Source organism: Jaculus jaculus, chromosome 17, assembly GCF_020740685.1.
Source record: "Jaculus jaculus isolate mJacJac1 chromosome 17, mJacJac1.mat.Y.cur, whole genome shotgun sequence".
Lineage (NCBI taxonomy): Eukaryota > Metazoa > Chordata > Mammalia > Rodentia > Dipodidae > Jaculus > Jaculus jaculus.
The window spans coordinates 4,541,742-4,557,286 of record NC_059118.1 but is presented as its reverse complement, the minus strand read 5'-3'; the positions used below and the strand labels follow the sequence as shown (position 1 = coordinate 4,557,286).

Here is a 15,545-nt window from a genome sequence, read left to right as displayed (position 1 = left end):
CTTGGCCCCTGCGTTTGAACACAGCGTCATGATGTGCGGAGCTTTGTTGTCTCATGGAGGGCAGGAAGCAGATAAAGGGAAGACAGAAGACAGTCAGGGAAAAATAGCGCCCCAGGGCCTGTCCCCACAGACCCGCTTCAGTAAGACCATCATATCATGAGTCCATCAAGGGTTCATTCATTCCTTAGGTCAGGACCCTCACGATGTAATTATCTCTGGACGCACTGTCATGGGCACCCCCAGAAGTGTGCCTTACCCATCTCCCTGGTGTTTCCCCATCTACTCAAGTTGGCAATTAAGATTAACCAGTAGCCAGGTGTGGTTGTGCATACCTTTTTATCCCAGCATCCTGGAGGCACAGGTAGGAGAATTCTGTGAGTTCCAGGTCATCCTGGGCTAGAGTGAGACCCACCAAAAAGCAAATGTTATGTACATGGCTGGGGAAATAGCTTAGTGGTTAAAGATACTTGCTTGCACAGCCTGATGGCCTGGGTTCAGCTCCCCAGTACACGCATGGAGCCAGATGCACAAACTGGCACATGCATCTGGAGTTCATTTGTGGTGGCACGAGGCTGTGGTGCACCCATTCATTCTCTCTCTCTCTGTCTCCCCTTGCAAATAAATAAATACTTTTTTTAAAAAAAAAATATTAATCAGAGCTAGAGAGATGGCTCAGCAGTTAAGGCAGTTGCCTGCAAAACCTAATGACCTGAGTTCAATTCCCCAGTACCACATAAAGCCAGTTGCACAAAGTGGCACATGAATCTGGAGTTAGCGTCTAGAGGCCCGGCGGGCAGCACAGGCTCACCCGGGGAACCCCTTGCACATTTCCCAGCCCCAGCCTCTGACCTGCTGCGCCACCTGTTATGACGGGCTCATGAGTCTCATGCCCACTGAGGGGGGACTCGAGGTGTTGGAGTCAGGCTGTCTGGGTTCAGATCCAACTGGATGAGCTTGGGGAAGACGTCTCTCTCTAGTCCGTGGTTTCGTTATCTATGGAATGGAGATGACGCTAGAACCCCGCTTAAAGGCCGGTTGTGAAACGTGAGTGTCCATGAAGAACTCGGCTCCGCGCTAGATTCCGCCCAGGGGCTCACTCAGGGCTGCTTCCCCGGGGCGCCCGGAGGGGCAGGTTGCCAGCCGTCTGTGGCTCTCAAGTCCGTCGCTGCCCTCTCAGAACCCTCGGGCTCTCTTCTCAAGAGGTGGTTTTGATGAGCCCCATTGGAAAACTGATTAAAGCTATGAACTCTGTCCCTAGAAAAATACACTTGTGTGATACATGGAAGGGAGGGACGGGGGAGGAGAGAGTGTGGGAAGGAAAGAGCAGCTTACAATTTTGTGCATTTCCAGCCGTGTCAGTTTTCTGATCCTTAAATACAGCATCTCAGCTCTATGCCCTGAATCACGCTGCTCCCTGCCCCTCGCCTCCTCCAAGAATGCCCTGAATGTCACCCAGGGCGCCACCTTCAGGACCCACTCTGACATCCTCATAGCAGCTGTTTCCTCAGAGAGACACATGGGCTGGGGAGATGGCTCAGCAGCTCAAGGAGCTTGCTTGCAAAACCTGCCATCGTGGGTTCAAATTCCCAGTACCCACATCAAGGCAGATACACAGAGTGGCACATGTGTCTGAAATTCATTTGCAGCAGCAAAAGGCCCTGGCAAGCCCATACATATTTATCTAACCCATATATATTTCTGTCTCCCTCTCACTAAAATAGACACATAATATTTTAATGTTTTATTTTATTTATTTATTGGGGGGGGGAAAATTGGCATGCAAAGGCCTTCAGCCACTGCAAATAAACTCCAGATGCATATGCCACCTTGTGCATCTGGTTTATATGGGTCCTAGGGAATCAAACCTGGGTCCTTTGGCTTTGCAGACAAACTCCCTAACCACTAAGCAATCTCTCTAGCCCATAAAAAATATTTTTAACAAATAAAATCAGTAAATGAAAGTGACACATATGGGCTGGAGAGATGGCTTAGCAGTTAAGGCACTTGCCGGCAAAGCCAAAAGAACCAGGTTCAATTCCCCAGGACCCATGTAAAGCCCATTCTCTCTCTCTCCCTCTCTCTCTCTATATATATATATATCATTGCTATACCTCTTTGTATCTCTCTCAAATAAATAAATAAAATCTCTTAAAAAATAAAAGTGACACATGTGGCCAGGAAAGTCTAAACTATCTCACACAGCAATGGATTCCAGTGCTTGAAAGTGAATCTCAGTGGAAACCCTAGTCAGGCTGTCCCTGCCGGCAGGAAACACAGCGGTCCTCCTACTGAACCGATTTGTTTGGTGCGCCTGGAGAAACCACACCCACTTCCTGGGCATCCAGTGGCCCCAACCTCCCCCCTTGCGCTCTTAGGCTGGGGACCATCCAGAGAGCCGGCAGTTGGATGCAGGTGGTTTTGATAGGAGGAAATCAAAAGAAGTCCAAGGGTGACTCACTGAAGTGAGAAGTGTCAATTAAGGTAGACTATGGGGGGTGGCAGGGGGAATACAGACTAACATCAGAGCTCACTGCCACCAGAAACATCCTGGAAAGCCGTGTGAGACACAGCTCAGAATTCTCCCAGCGGAGAGTGCAAGGGCCATGTATCCATGCCTCCCGTCTCTGGTGGCAGAGGGTTGTCCCCACCCAGGATGGGCATGGCCTCCATACACAGCCAGGGTTGTGTGCTGGAGCTAGAGAAAGTCTGTAGATGGGGAGAGTAAGGCTTGAGGACGGGAGGCCGCAGTGAGCCAGAAATCCGCCCCCGTGGGTCAGGAGAGCCACCCAGGTTCGAGGGCTCCAGAACTTCCCCAGTGCTGGCTGAAGAGACCTTCTGTGAACGTAGCAACAGACCACCCACCCGAACCGACTCCTGAAGGTGATTACAGACGCGGAGGCTCCCAACCTCACACCTGCCTGACTGGCTTCTGAGAATGATGAGAAAATGTCTTGGGTCCATGCTGTCGTTTTCTTCCCTGTTTTAACAGACTGCCCAAAGCCTGCCTCTTGAGGCTGGCCATAAGCTAGAAACGAGAATATTAAAATCTGCAACCAATTGCCACCCACCGTGCTGTCCAGACACTTTGGGTGACTGACGTACCCCCCTGCATCACTGCATGATTCGTGTCTAGGTGCCTGCAGCTGCCTGTGGATTACAAAGTGGCTTCAGACTTGTGTCCTGGCGTCAATCCTCGCGAGGTACAAAATAGGGAGGAGGCAAGGGTCAGGTCAGCTCAGAAGAGGTGCTGGGACCAGAGTTGCCATTCCCTTCCTAGGGTGCTTGAGCAAGTATAGTGTCCTCTCCTGTCCACCAGGTGGCGATGTTGCGGCGCGGTGCTGGGCACCCATGCCCTCTCCTTCCCAGCTTCCCTTCAGTTTAGTCCTAGTCTCTAAAGCAATGGAGTAAGGTTACCTATTTAGATTGTTACTTACTTTTTAATTATATAAATGTGATAGAAAGCAAATGAATATGCTATAATGTAAAATATACTAAAATATACAAATGACATTGCCCACTGAGCTTAGTGGTTTATGCCTTGAATCCCAGCACTCAGGAGGCTGAGGTAGGAAGATTGGGTATTCTGGGACAGCCTGGACCACAAAACGACTTTCAGCAAGCCCGAGCTATTTAGTGAGACCCTGTACCAAAAATAAACAATGGGCTGGAGAGATGGCTTGGCGGTTAAGGCACTTGACTGCAAAGCTCAAGAACCCATGTTCAACTCTCCAGGTCCCAGGAAAGCCAGACACACAAGGTGACACAAGCCTGCAAGGTCGCGCGTGCGCACAAGGTGACACAAGCCTGCAAGGTCGTGCATGCGCACAAGGTGACACAAGCCTGCAAGGTCGCGCATGCGCACAAGGTGGTGCACGTGTCTGGAGTTTGATTACAGTGGCTGGAGGCCCTGGAGTGCTAATTCTGTCTCTCTCTCCCTCTGTGTCTCTCACACTCTCTCTAAAAACAATTAAATAAATAAATAATAGGCTAAAGACGTGGCTCAGCAGTTAACTCACTTGCCTGCAAAGCCTAACAATGTGGGTTTGATTCCCTAACACATACATAAAGCCAGATACACAAAGTGGTGCATGCATATGGAGTTTCTTTGCAGCAGCCAGAGGCTGGGTATGCCTATTGTCTCTCTGTCTCTCTTACTCTCTCTGCTTGCAAACCAATAAAAATAAATAAATAGGTTTTTTTTAAAATCCCCTTTGACCATAACACTAAATCCATGTTATTGCCCCAAGATGACTGCAGGTGTCTTTGGTGTGATTTGGAACTTGTACATTTGTATACAGGAAGTATATTGAGGACTGTAAAACAAATGTATCTGTATTTTAGCACTTGGGCATCAAGAGGTCCATATTCGTCATAGCTTCCTCTTAGAAGTTAAGTAACATAGACGTGTCTGGGCTTTCCATGTGTCAAGATCCCAGCAAAAGTGGTGATGGACCATCCAGGTGGAAGCATCCTACCCAGAATGCAAGCAGTGAGCAGTGCATTGTTTATAGATAATTTATCAACAGCAACACATCCAATAGCCAATGGTCCTTTTATCATCACCTCAGGCCATTTACAGATCATTCTAACCAACACTGGTGAAGGTAAGCTCTGTCCCACAGGGTTAGATGGCTTCCAAACTTTACTCGAGTCCCCTTTACTAACCACTTTTCCAAAAAGGAAGACTTTGCCAAAGACCCCGACCCCACGCTACAGACAGTTCTATAGATGGCTTCCTGTGCGCGTGCGTGTCCGTTGTACAAAGTGGAACTGTTGGTTGCTGGCATGGATGGTTCCTTTCATTTTAGATAAACTTGTCAAACAAAGCTCTCCAGACTCCACAGCAATTACACAGCCATAAGGGTACAGGGGTGTGTTCTCACATGTTGTCAACAAGATCATTGTCAGTCTGTTCAGTTTTTGCCAATTCTGTGTGAGGAAGAAAAAAAAAGCCATCTTTGTAGTTAGCGTGTTTATAATTATGACCAAGATGGAGAGTTTTTCTTGTCTTTAGCACTGTTTGCATTTTTTTTCTTCAGTGAAAGGCACATTTATACTTTCATCTGTTATTTTGTTGAGCTGTTTCTTTTTTTTCTATTGGCTTTTAGGAATTAGTGTTATTTTCTAGTTATGTTATAAATTTTAGTGCTTTGATGGTGACACGTGAAACTACTCTCTGTTGCCTGATACAGCTTACATATAAAAATCCTTTGGGGGCTGGAGAGGTGGCTTAGTGGTTAAGGCGCTTGTCTACAAAGCCTAAGGATCCATGTTCGACTCTCCAGATCCCACGTAAGCCAGACGCACAAGGCGAGGCAAGCGCAGGGCTGCACATGACCACTAGGTGGTGCAAACGTCTGGGGTTCAGTTGTAGTAGCTGAGGCCCTGGTGCTCCAATTCTCACACCCCCACAGCCTCTCTCATTGAAGAAATAATTTGGGGGGGCTGGGGTGATGGCTCTGTGGGTAAAAGAGCTCTTGCTGCTTAAGCATGAGGGCCTGAGACCCTCCAGGTCTGATTCCCTAGCATCTAAATAAGTTAGATGTGGGCCATGCATGTGTTTAACCCTAGCCCTGTGGGGAGCCCCAGAAAATCACTGGAGGGGGCTCATTACCAAAAAACAGGAGCTCTGGGCTGATAAAGAGACTCCATCTCAAGGAAACAGACAGATGAGCATCAGAGGTGCCCAGGGTTCTCCTCTGGCCTCTGTGAGAGCAGGACATACATGAGCACACGCGTGCACACAAACACACACACACACACACACACACACACACACCTTTCATGGGTACAAGATAAGATCTAGCTTTTTTGAAATTATTCATGTTACTAAATCATTATCAAACAATCTATCGTGTATGAGATGATTAAGATGCTGTCTTTAATACACATTAAGTTTATTTTGTTTCCATTATTGTGGGGTTTTATTTCTTACTTTCTATTTTTTTTTTCATTTACTTCTGGTGGGTTTCATTTTTGTACAAATACAACTCTGTTTGAAATATCATAATCTGGCCTAGAGAAGTGGCTTAGCAGTTAAGCGCTTACCTGTGAAGCCTAAGGACCCCAGTTCGAGGCTCAGTTTCCCAGGACCCACGCAAGCGAGATGCACAAGGTGGCATATGCGTCTGGAATTCGTTTGCAGAGGCTGGAGACCCTGGCATGCCCATTCTCTCTCTCTCTCTCCCTCTCAAATAAATAAACAAAATCAAATAGCATAATCTTGGGCTGGAGAGAGAGCTTAGTGGTTAAAGGTATTTGCTTGCAAAGACTGGCAGCCAAGTACAATTCCCCAGTACCCACATAAAGCCAGAGGCACAAAGTGGCACATATATATTCGTTTGTGGTGGCAAGAGGCCCTGGTTTGCCCATACACTGTCTGTGTGTCTCTCTCTCCCTCTCTTTCTCTCTTCGTCACCTTGTAAATAAATACTTTAAGTTACTAGACATATTAATCTTACAGACTGTGTTGCTGTCTGGAAGAAAGGCTTCACTTCCCTGATGTTTTGGCCAATACTTACATCATTTTCTGAAACTGTCTTGGCATTTCTCAGTTCTTTACTTATGTAATTGGTTTTTGTAAAAAAAAAATATATATATATATATAATATATATATATATATATATATATATATATATATCTGCTCTTCAATTAGCAAAAAAAAATATTTTTTCAGCTTTTATCAGAATTGCACTAAATGTATACATATATTTGGGAATGATTATATTCTTAAAATACTGAGCTCTTCTACTCAATGTTCTAAACTTGCAATGTTTTTACAGTCTGTTGTCAAAGCTTTCATGCTTTTCTTGTTGTCTTTTGTAATTTTCTTACACACTTTTCTGATACTGTGAATGTGATTTTTTTTAATCTGTTGCATGTTCAGAGCAGTTCACGTTGGTGTGTGTTCCCATTTTATAACCCAGTACCATAAATGGATCCTTCGTTATTTTATTTGGACTTTCAGGTAATCTTAGCTACCCAGACAATGATCACATCATCTAGAAATAATGTCACTTATTTTATTGTCTGCATCATTAGGGATGGAATGCGTGCTAGACAAGCACTTTTCTATAGAACTATAGCCCCAGCCTTCTTTTTCTAAAGTTTGAGGGAGAATCTCACTAAAATGCCCAGCTTGCCCCTGAACTCACTTTGTAGCTGCAGCCTCCCAGGTATCTGGAATTCCGGATCAGCTTTCCACGAGGCTCCACAGTAATGACATATTTGTCTTTTCTGTACCATTATTTCTGCTTCTTTCTCTTTCTTGTCTTGTTGCATTGGAAAACAGTGGCAGCTGCATCTTGTTGTAGGCTCACTACCCACTGCCCGTGTGCTTAGTGACTTATTTCTGCTGTTCATTGTTGCCTCTGTGTTTAGTAGCCATTCTCAAAATAACCATTATTGGGCTGCAGAGATGGCTTAGCAGTTAAGGCGCTTTTCCTGTAAAGCTTAAGGGCCCATGTTCAACTCTTCAGATCCCATGTAAGCCAGATGCACAAAGGTGAGGCAAGCACACAGTTGCACGTGCCCACTGGGTGGTGCATGCGTCTGGAGTTCAATTTCAGAGGCTTAGGCTCTGGCATGCCAATTCTTTCTCTTTCTATCTATCTAAAATTAAAAAAAATTATAAATATTTTAATTTTTTTAAGTTTTAAAATATTTATAAATACTCAAAATATTTATGAAAAAAAATAAAAATAAAAAACAAAAATAATTATTTCCTGGCTTCATGAATGATTTAAATCAGGAATGCAGTTTGTTTTGCTTTGCTTCTGGAGACTGAGTTTCACTATGTGTAGTTCAGGCTGGCCTTGAACTCATAGTCATCCAGCCTCTGAGTGCGCCATGCCCACGTGTGAGCTTCATTTTATCAACTGCATTTCAAATATGTTGGGAACTTATTACATTGTTTCTCACTTTTCCTTTTCTTTTTTTCCTCTGTATCCCAGGCTGGTTTCAACTCATAACAATCCTCTTGACTCAGTCTCCTGAGAGTTATTCTATAACTGGCAAGTTATTCTATAATCTGCTAACATTTAAATCACATTGATATAGTTCTTAATTTTGATATTTTAATATTTTATTTGGGCTGGAGAGATGGTGTAGCTGTTGAGTGCTTGCCTGTGAAGCCTAAGGACCCCGGTTCAAGGCTCAATTCCCCAGGACCCACGTTAGCCAGAAGCACAAAGGGGTGCACGCGTCTGGAATTCGTTTGCAGTGGCTGGAAGCCCTGGTGCGCCCATTCTCTCTTTCGCTCTCTATCTGCCTCTTTCTCTGTCTTTTTTTCTCAAATAAATAAATAAAAATCTTTAAAAAATATATTATTTTATTTTTATTTACTTATTTGAGAGAGATACATAAATAGGCAGGTAGAGAAAGAGAGAATGGGTATGCCAGGAGCCTCCAGCCACTGCAAACAAACTCCAGACGTGTGCACCCCCTTGTGTATCTGGCTTACGTGGGTCCTGGGGAGTCAAACCTGGGTCCTCTGGCTTTGCAGGCAAATGCCTTAACCGCTAAGCCATCTCTCCAGCCCTCAATTTTGATTTTTTTAACTGTATTGACAACATACATATTACCCTGTTCATAATCCCTACCCGTCACCCTCCATTGACCCGTTTATCGCTCCCAGTGAACTTGATCTTCCAGCTAACCTCTCTTCTAGTCTGATGGTGTCGTCTTTTTCTTTGCCCTCCTATGATGCAGGTCTTGTGTAGGTGGCATCAGCCACTGGGGGGGTCACGAACGTCAGCCACGTTGTGTCTGGAAGACAGTGTTCCAGAGCTCTCCTCCCTTCTGTTGGCTCGCCCATTCTTGCTGCTACCTCTTCTACAATAGTCCCTGAGCCTTGGAGGGTGTGACAGAGATGTGTTTCCATACTGAACATGCCCCTGTCACTTTGATGAGTCTTGAATCTCCCCAGAACACACTACCATCTGCAAAGGGAAGCTTCTCTCAGAAAAGTGAGAGTATGGGCTGGAGAGATGGCTTAGCGGTTAAGCGCTTGCCTGTGAAGCCTAAGGACCCCGGTTCGAGGCTCGGTTCCCCAGGTCCCACGTTAGCCAGATGCACAAGGGGGCGCACGCGTCTGGAGTTCGTTTGCAGAGGCTGGAAGCCCTGGCGTGCCCATTCTCTCTCTCCCCCTCTATCTGTCTTTCTCTCTGTGTCTGTCGCTCTCAAATAAATAAATAAATAATTTATAAAAAAAAAAAGGAAAAGTGAGAGTAGTATTAATACACGCATGTAAACATAAATAGGGGGCAATTTGGTGGGTAGTTCTCAATTTTGAATTCACTTTACGTTTGTTATAGTAAATTTTCTTAATTATGATTTTAAGGACTGGATTCTGTTTTCTGGTTTCCATTTTTGTGCAGTCCTGGTGAGATTATATTAGGGAAGTTAGGTAGTCATTAGGTGGCTTGGAAGCTTTTGAGGATGGACCCCCTCCCTCATAATGAACTTTGGACCCCCACCTACTGTTTCCCTGGTAAAGGGAGGAGGATGAAACTATGAGGAGATTTTCTGAGAGAACGATACTTCTCCCTAATCAAAATAGAAGAACCCGAGGGCTGGAGAGATGGCTTAGCGGTTAAGGCCCTTGCCTGTAAAGCCAACGGACCCAGGTTTTATTCTCCAGTATCCACATAAAGCCAGATGCACAAAGTGGTGCAAGTGTCTGGATTTCGTTTGCAGTAGCTAGAGGTCCTGGCACTCCCACTCATTTCTCTCTGTCTCTCTCTCTCTCTCTCATAAATAAAACAAGCAACAAAAACAAAGAATAAAACCAGAATTCTGCCTCTGGCCCTGAGTGGAGACATGACCTTCCAAGTTCCCTGAAACATGAGACTACAAAGTCCCCTTCACTCCTGTGAAAAGTTCAGCTTTTACACTTATGATGTCTTCCTTTAATTCCTTATTTCATATATTTTTGATCTATTCCAATATATGAAATACTTCACACATATATATATTTCTACTTTATCTAATGATTACCTCAGCTGAACTCTTATCTGTCTCCATGGGTTTGACTATGTACACAGTGTTAAACTCCTCCAACTAACTTATTGTTTCCAATATAATTCTTGCTTTAAGCAAATTAAGACTTAGGGGTTGGGAGCTGGCTCAGCAGACAAAGGGCTTGCCACGCGATTCTGAGTACCTGAATTCAGAGCCCCTGGGCCCCCGTGTAAAAGCCAGAAGCAATGATAGGCTTCCATAATCCCAGTGTGCCTGGGGCAAGAAGCAGAGACAGGAGAATTTCCTGGAAGCTCAGAACAGGGGACCACAGTGGAACGGCCTGCCTCCAATGAGGTGGAAGGCAATGCCTGACCTGACAGGCGTCCTCTGCCCGCCACTTGCACGCCATAGCACACGTGTGCCTGCACGCCACACACATGCCATGACACACATGCATGCACACTCACACACACGTGCACACTCACCAAGTAAAGTAAATATTTTTTAAAAGGCCAGAGGAGAGCTTCGGAGACCCTTCTCTATTGCTCATCCGCAAACTTCCTTGAAACGGAGGTCTCTCCTCAACCCTGAGCTGCCATTCTTCCGTCAGCGAGCCCCGAGCGACAGTTCTCCCGCCTCCCGTCTGTCCCTCCTCCATGGAATTTGGTGCCCGGCCACGCTTTGAAGTGGGTTCTGGGGAATCAAACTCAGGTTGGTCTCGAGCCCTCCAAGGCTCTCAGGCTTCAGCAGCAAACACTCTTAACCTCTGAGCCATTTCTCCAGCCCCAGTAGGCATTTTTCAATGAACCCTTCTTCTTTTCAATGGAATCAGTAAATTCTTTTTTTCCAAATTTCTATTTCATAGAGTTCCTTTTAACCACCTTTGTAACATCTGCCTTTAGAACGTATCCAGTTCCCCACAGGGCCAAGCACACACATCTCCGGGGAGGGGACAGCATGTCACTCGTCCTTACAACAGAGCAAGACCAGATCACACGGGGTCTTATTGTAAGATGTCAAGTAACAAGTCCCTTCTTGCTGGAATGGTCACGGATGAAAATGCCGTCGTATGTCTTTTCTTTAGACCTATTGGTTTTATGGCTGGCGTTCACTCATGGGTGCTTGGGTGTGACAGCCCTCACCAGGGACCCTCGCTTCAGAAGACACCGCGTCTGAGTTTCTCCCCAGCACCACTGCACCATGACTTTCAGACTCTGGGGAGGTGCTCTCCTCTTTGAGCTCATCTTCTGAGTCATCCAGCGATCGTGAGATGTTTCTCTCAGTCACTTTTCTTTGCTGCGGTGAAAGCTTTTGAAGCCTCAACTGTGTGCGTTGAAGGCTGAGACGGGGTGGCTTACTTCAGAAGTGAGTCACCCTGCTAGACCATTCCATCCTCCTTCTGCTTATCATTCCAACCAACTTGAGCATCATTGGGACTAACTGGTGAATGATGATGAAAAATAATAAGAGGATAATGAATAGCAAAATGTTCCAAGGATAGGAAAAATAAGATTATAAAGATCCCATCATGGTTCTTAGATTTATTAAACATCCAGTAAATTTATATCTAAAAATTGAAAAATATAATGGGTTTTATTACATTTTAAAACATAAGTAAATTTTCCCTATTATTTAGAGGATCTGTAAGAGAATAAGAGCTGTGAAACATCCAGCCCTCGAGAGAGCAGGGGCCAGGGAGATGGTTCGGTCAGTAGAGGCTTGCCATACAAGCATGAGGACCTGAGGTTTTTTCAGTATTTTTTCTATGTGCAAGCAGAGAGAGAGAGAGAAGATGAGTATGAACTGGCCACAGTCTCTTGCCACTACAAACGAATATCAGATGCATGTGCCGCTTTGTGCATCTGGCTTTATATGGTTACCAAGGAATCGAACCTGGCCTGGCAGGCTTTGCAAGCAAGTGCCTTTAACCACTGAGCCATCACCCCAACCCCTGAGGACCTGAATTGGGTCTGGGGAGAATCCATGTAAAAAGCTGGATGTGGCAGTCTGGGGAGGCAGAGGAGTACTGGGGCTTTCTGGCAAGAATTGATAACCTCCAGGTTCACATAGTGACCCTGTGTCAAAAAAAAAAAAAAAAAAAAGTGGGGCTGGAGAGATGGCTTAGAGGTTAAGGGGCTTGCCTATGAAATCTAAGGACCCAGGTTTGATTCCCTAGTACCCACATAAACCAGATACACAAGATGGTGCATGTGTCTGGAGTTTGTTTGCGGTGGCTGGAGGCCCTGGTGTACCTATTCTCTCCCTCTCTCTCATAAATAAATAAAAGATTTAAAAAAAAAAACTTTAAACCGGGCGTGGTGGCGCACGCCTTTAATCCCAGCACTCGGGAGGCAGAGGTAGGAGGATCACCGTGAGTTCGAGGCCACCCTGAGACTCCATAGTGAATTCCAGGTCAGCCTGAGCTTGAGTGAGACCCTACCTCAGGAAAAAAAAAAAAAAAACCTTTAGATCAGGTGTGGTGGCACATGTCTTTAATCCCAGCACTTGGGAGGCTGAGATGAGAGGATTGCTATGAGTTTGAGGCAAGCCTGGGACTAGAGAGGTCACCCTGGGCTACAGTGAGATCCTGCCTCTCAAAAAGAAAGAAAGAAGGAAGGAAGGAAGGAAGGAAGGGAGGGAGGGAAGGAGGGAGGGAGGGAGGGAGGGAGGGAGGGAAGAAGGAAGGAAGGAAGCAAGCAGACAAGCAAGCAAGCAAGCAATAAAGTAAAAGTAGGTCAGGAAAGGCGGCACTTGTCCTGGACCAGCTTCCGTCCCTTGGGGACTGCGGGGGACAGCATGCAGCACAAGTGTGGGGGACCTGCTCTCACAGGTGTGGCTTCTGTGCAGGTATTGGGTGACGCTTCAGAGACGGACGTCAGCAACGAGGCCCAGGACTCCCGGAGCAGCGCGGGCACCGCCGAGGGGAGGCTGAGGAGCAGGCTGCGAGAGCTCGCCGCGAAGATGAGTGAGAAGGAGACCTCCTCGGGGGAGGACCAGGACTCCGAGTCCAGGACGGAGTCCGAGAACCAGAGGGACAGCCTGTCCTCCGAGGACAGCAAGCAGAGTGTCCGAGAGGAGCTGAAGAAGGTAAGGACCTCGCGGCTCCTGTAGCGAGGCTCTGCGCTTGCAGAGACGCCCTGGGCCCAAGGAGTTTTCTCGAAATACCCACGCTTTTCAGTCAGCGCTGGGAAGGAAGCGCAGGAAAGCGGCTCCCAAGACATCTGGTCTCCCCCTGCCGTCCATCGGCCCCTCGTCTCTGAGGCTTGAACTCCATGACACTGCCCTGTCCCCCGTTGGCCAAAAGCGTCCCACTTTCTCATCCTGTCCCTGAGGAATTGGGACATGCACTGGGACAAATAGCGAATCTCTCTTTAATTAATGCTGAGGTTTCATTCCGCAGCACTGAGTCTCTGTGTCAAACGTGACCATCTGGGTCACTCCACTGTGCCATTTCAGGTTCTGGCCCATTTGGTTTAGCCTGAGAATCCTTTTCAAACCAACTGTATATGGAATCCCAGGGTTTCAAGCAGATGAAATCACTCCTGTTCTCAGGCTTTCCAAAACTCCAGTCCCTGAAACTCCAGTCCACACTACTCCCCTTACTGGTCCCCACACACAAGCCCCAGGAACCAAGGGAACTTGGAAGCACAGTAGATAGAGCCAACTCCTGGCAGAAAAGCCCACTCAAGGCTCTGCCCACGGTGTCTGGTCTCTGGTAGAGCACATTTAAGAGAGTACCCCTGCCTGCCTCCAAGGAGAACACACTGACATTTGTTGGGTGTCTCCTTGGAGCTTTAGATAGACAGACAGACAAATAAGATAGATGGTAGATGATAGATAGACAGACTGACGGACAGACAAGCTCATCAAATAACACTTTTCATTCCAATAAGGTTTTGTCTGCTAATGCCTAGAGTTCTTTGCACTACATTCTGCAAGCATTTTTTAAAGTTTTTAAGAATTTTATTTATTTGGGGGGGCATGCACATCACAGCACACAAGTGAAGATCAGGGGACAACCTCGAGGTGTCTGTGCTGCACCTTGCTGGGGTGCTGGGGATTTGAACTCGGAAGAGCAGGATTTGCAAGTAAGCACCTTTAACCACTGAGCCATCTCCTCAGCCGTAGAAGATTCTAATTCACCTTTGTAGAGATGGTTCTAGTAAGGAAACATTTCCCAGACCCCTCTTCTATCTCCTGTCCCAAGAACATGCTACAGAGGCATATGAATTGCTGGTGACCCTCGTGCCTGGGTGAAGGGACCCCCACACTGCCCACCAGACAAGCTGAGATTATAGGGGAGTTCACCCTACCTGGCAACAATGACATGGGGTCGACATTGGGTCCTGAGGGAAGTTAGGACTGTCACCCATGGGGGAGCTTTCCCAGAGCCTCCAGCACTTCTGCTTCCATTCACCCCAGCCCACTGCCCACAACCATCCCACACCCATAAACCTGTCCCTTGGCACATCATGGGTGCCATGGGGACTAGAAGTTGTTCTCCTCACTGAGATGAGGGTAGGGACATGCAGCTCCCTTCGTGGTGAAGGGCTCTGATCCTCTCTGTCACTGGGACTAACGCCGCATCCATTAGTCACATGTGTAGCTCAGAGCTGAGGACCAGAGGGTAACTGGACAGCACAAGATGGCTTACAGTGGCTCCACAGCCTACTGGCTTTCCTGCCCGACGGTCTCACAGCTCTGGACACTCATGCTGGACCAGTGCTACGGCAGGCTGTGATGACCAGGCCCCTCCAGCCCTCACCATCCTGCAGGGGTGACCTCCTCCATCCAGACACACCTACCTGTCCACCTTACGCACTCCTGGGGGCAATGTGAGCAGCCAGAGGAACCACTGTGGGGAGCATCATGAGAACTTAGGCCAGCCTCCCCCCGCCATGCCCTCGCTGAGCTGGAAATGAGTTATAACAGTTAACTTCATCCAGAATCCCACATGTGAAAGCTTCCCAAAGTTTAAGTCTCCCCACCACCTCAGTTTACCACAAGTCAGGGAATGTCCAACCAGGTATCTTTCTTCGCCCAAAAAATTCCATACAGCAATCAGGAATATATATATTCCTGATTGCAATATATATATATATACATACACACACATACATACACACACATATATACATATCCCCATCAGTTTATGAGAAAGCAAAAATTACAGGCCTATATGTTGAGATTGTTTTAGGAACAAGACATATGGTATTGAAGTAGATTTTATTACTAGTATTAGTTTAAGAACGAACCATGCATTTTCACCAGCTAGACTCTGGTGAGTGTATTCAAACTCAGCGTCCTTTCTCGTCTGCTTGCTGTGCCTCACATCCTCACAGTTTGGTTGTCCCTGCCCTTCTCAGACACTGCAAACCCTTCCCCACTCAGCAGCCCAGCTGTCCTGCGTCCCTGTCCTTGTCTCCCGCGTGGCGACTGGCTCGCGTCTGTCTTACTTTTTACCTCATCCCTAAGGGCTCATCCCGGGCTTTGATGGTTGGTTGGTTAATCATATCTTGCCTTCGCTTGTAAAATGAGGATAATAAGCCTGTCCCTCTGGAGTTGTAAAGACAGAATTCGTGCA

At 46.7% G+C, this 15,545-nt stretch overlaps 1 protein-coding gene across 5 annotated transcripts in view; it reads left to right on the top strand.

The window, feature by feature from the left end:
* LOC101608607 (myosin VIIA and Rab interacting protein) overlaps positions 1–15,545 on the top strand; it is a 261,259-nt gene that overhangs the window by 207,433 nt on the left and 38,281 nt on the right. For all 5 annotated transcript variants that reach the window (XM_045136695.1, XM_045136698.1, XM_045136694.1 and 2 more), the window contains one exon: positions 12,809–13,048. In XM_045136695.1, the coding sequence (XP_044992630.1) occupies positions 12,809–13,048 (240 nt within the window). The remainder of the gene's footprint in view (positions 1–12,808; positions 13,049–15,545) is intronic.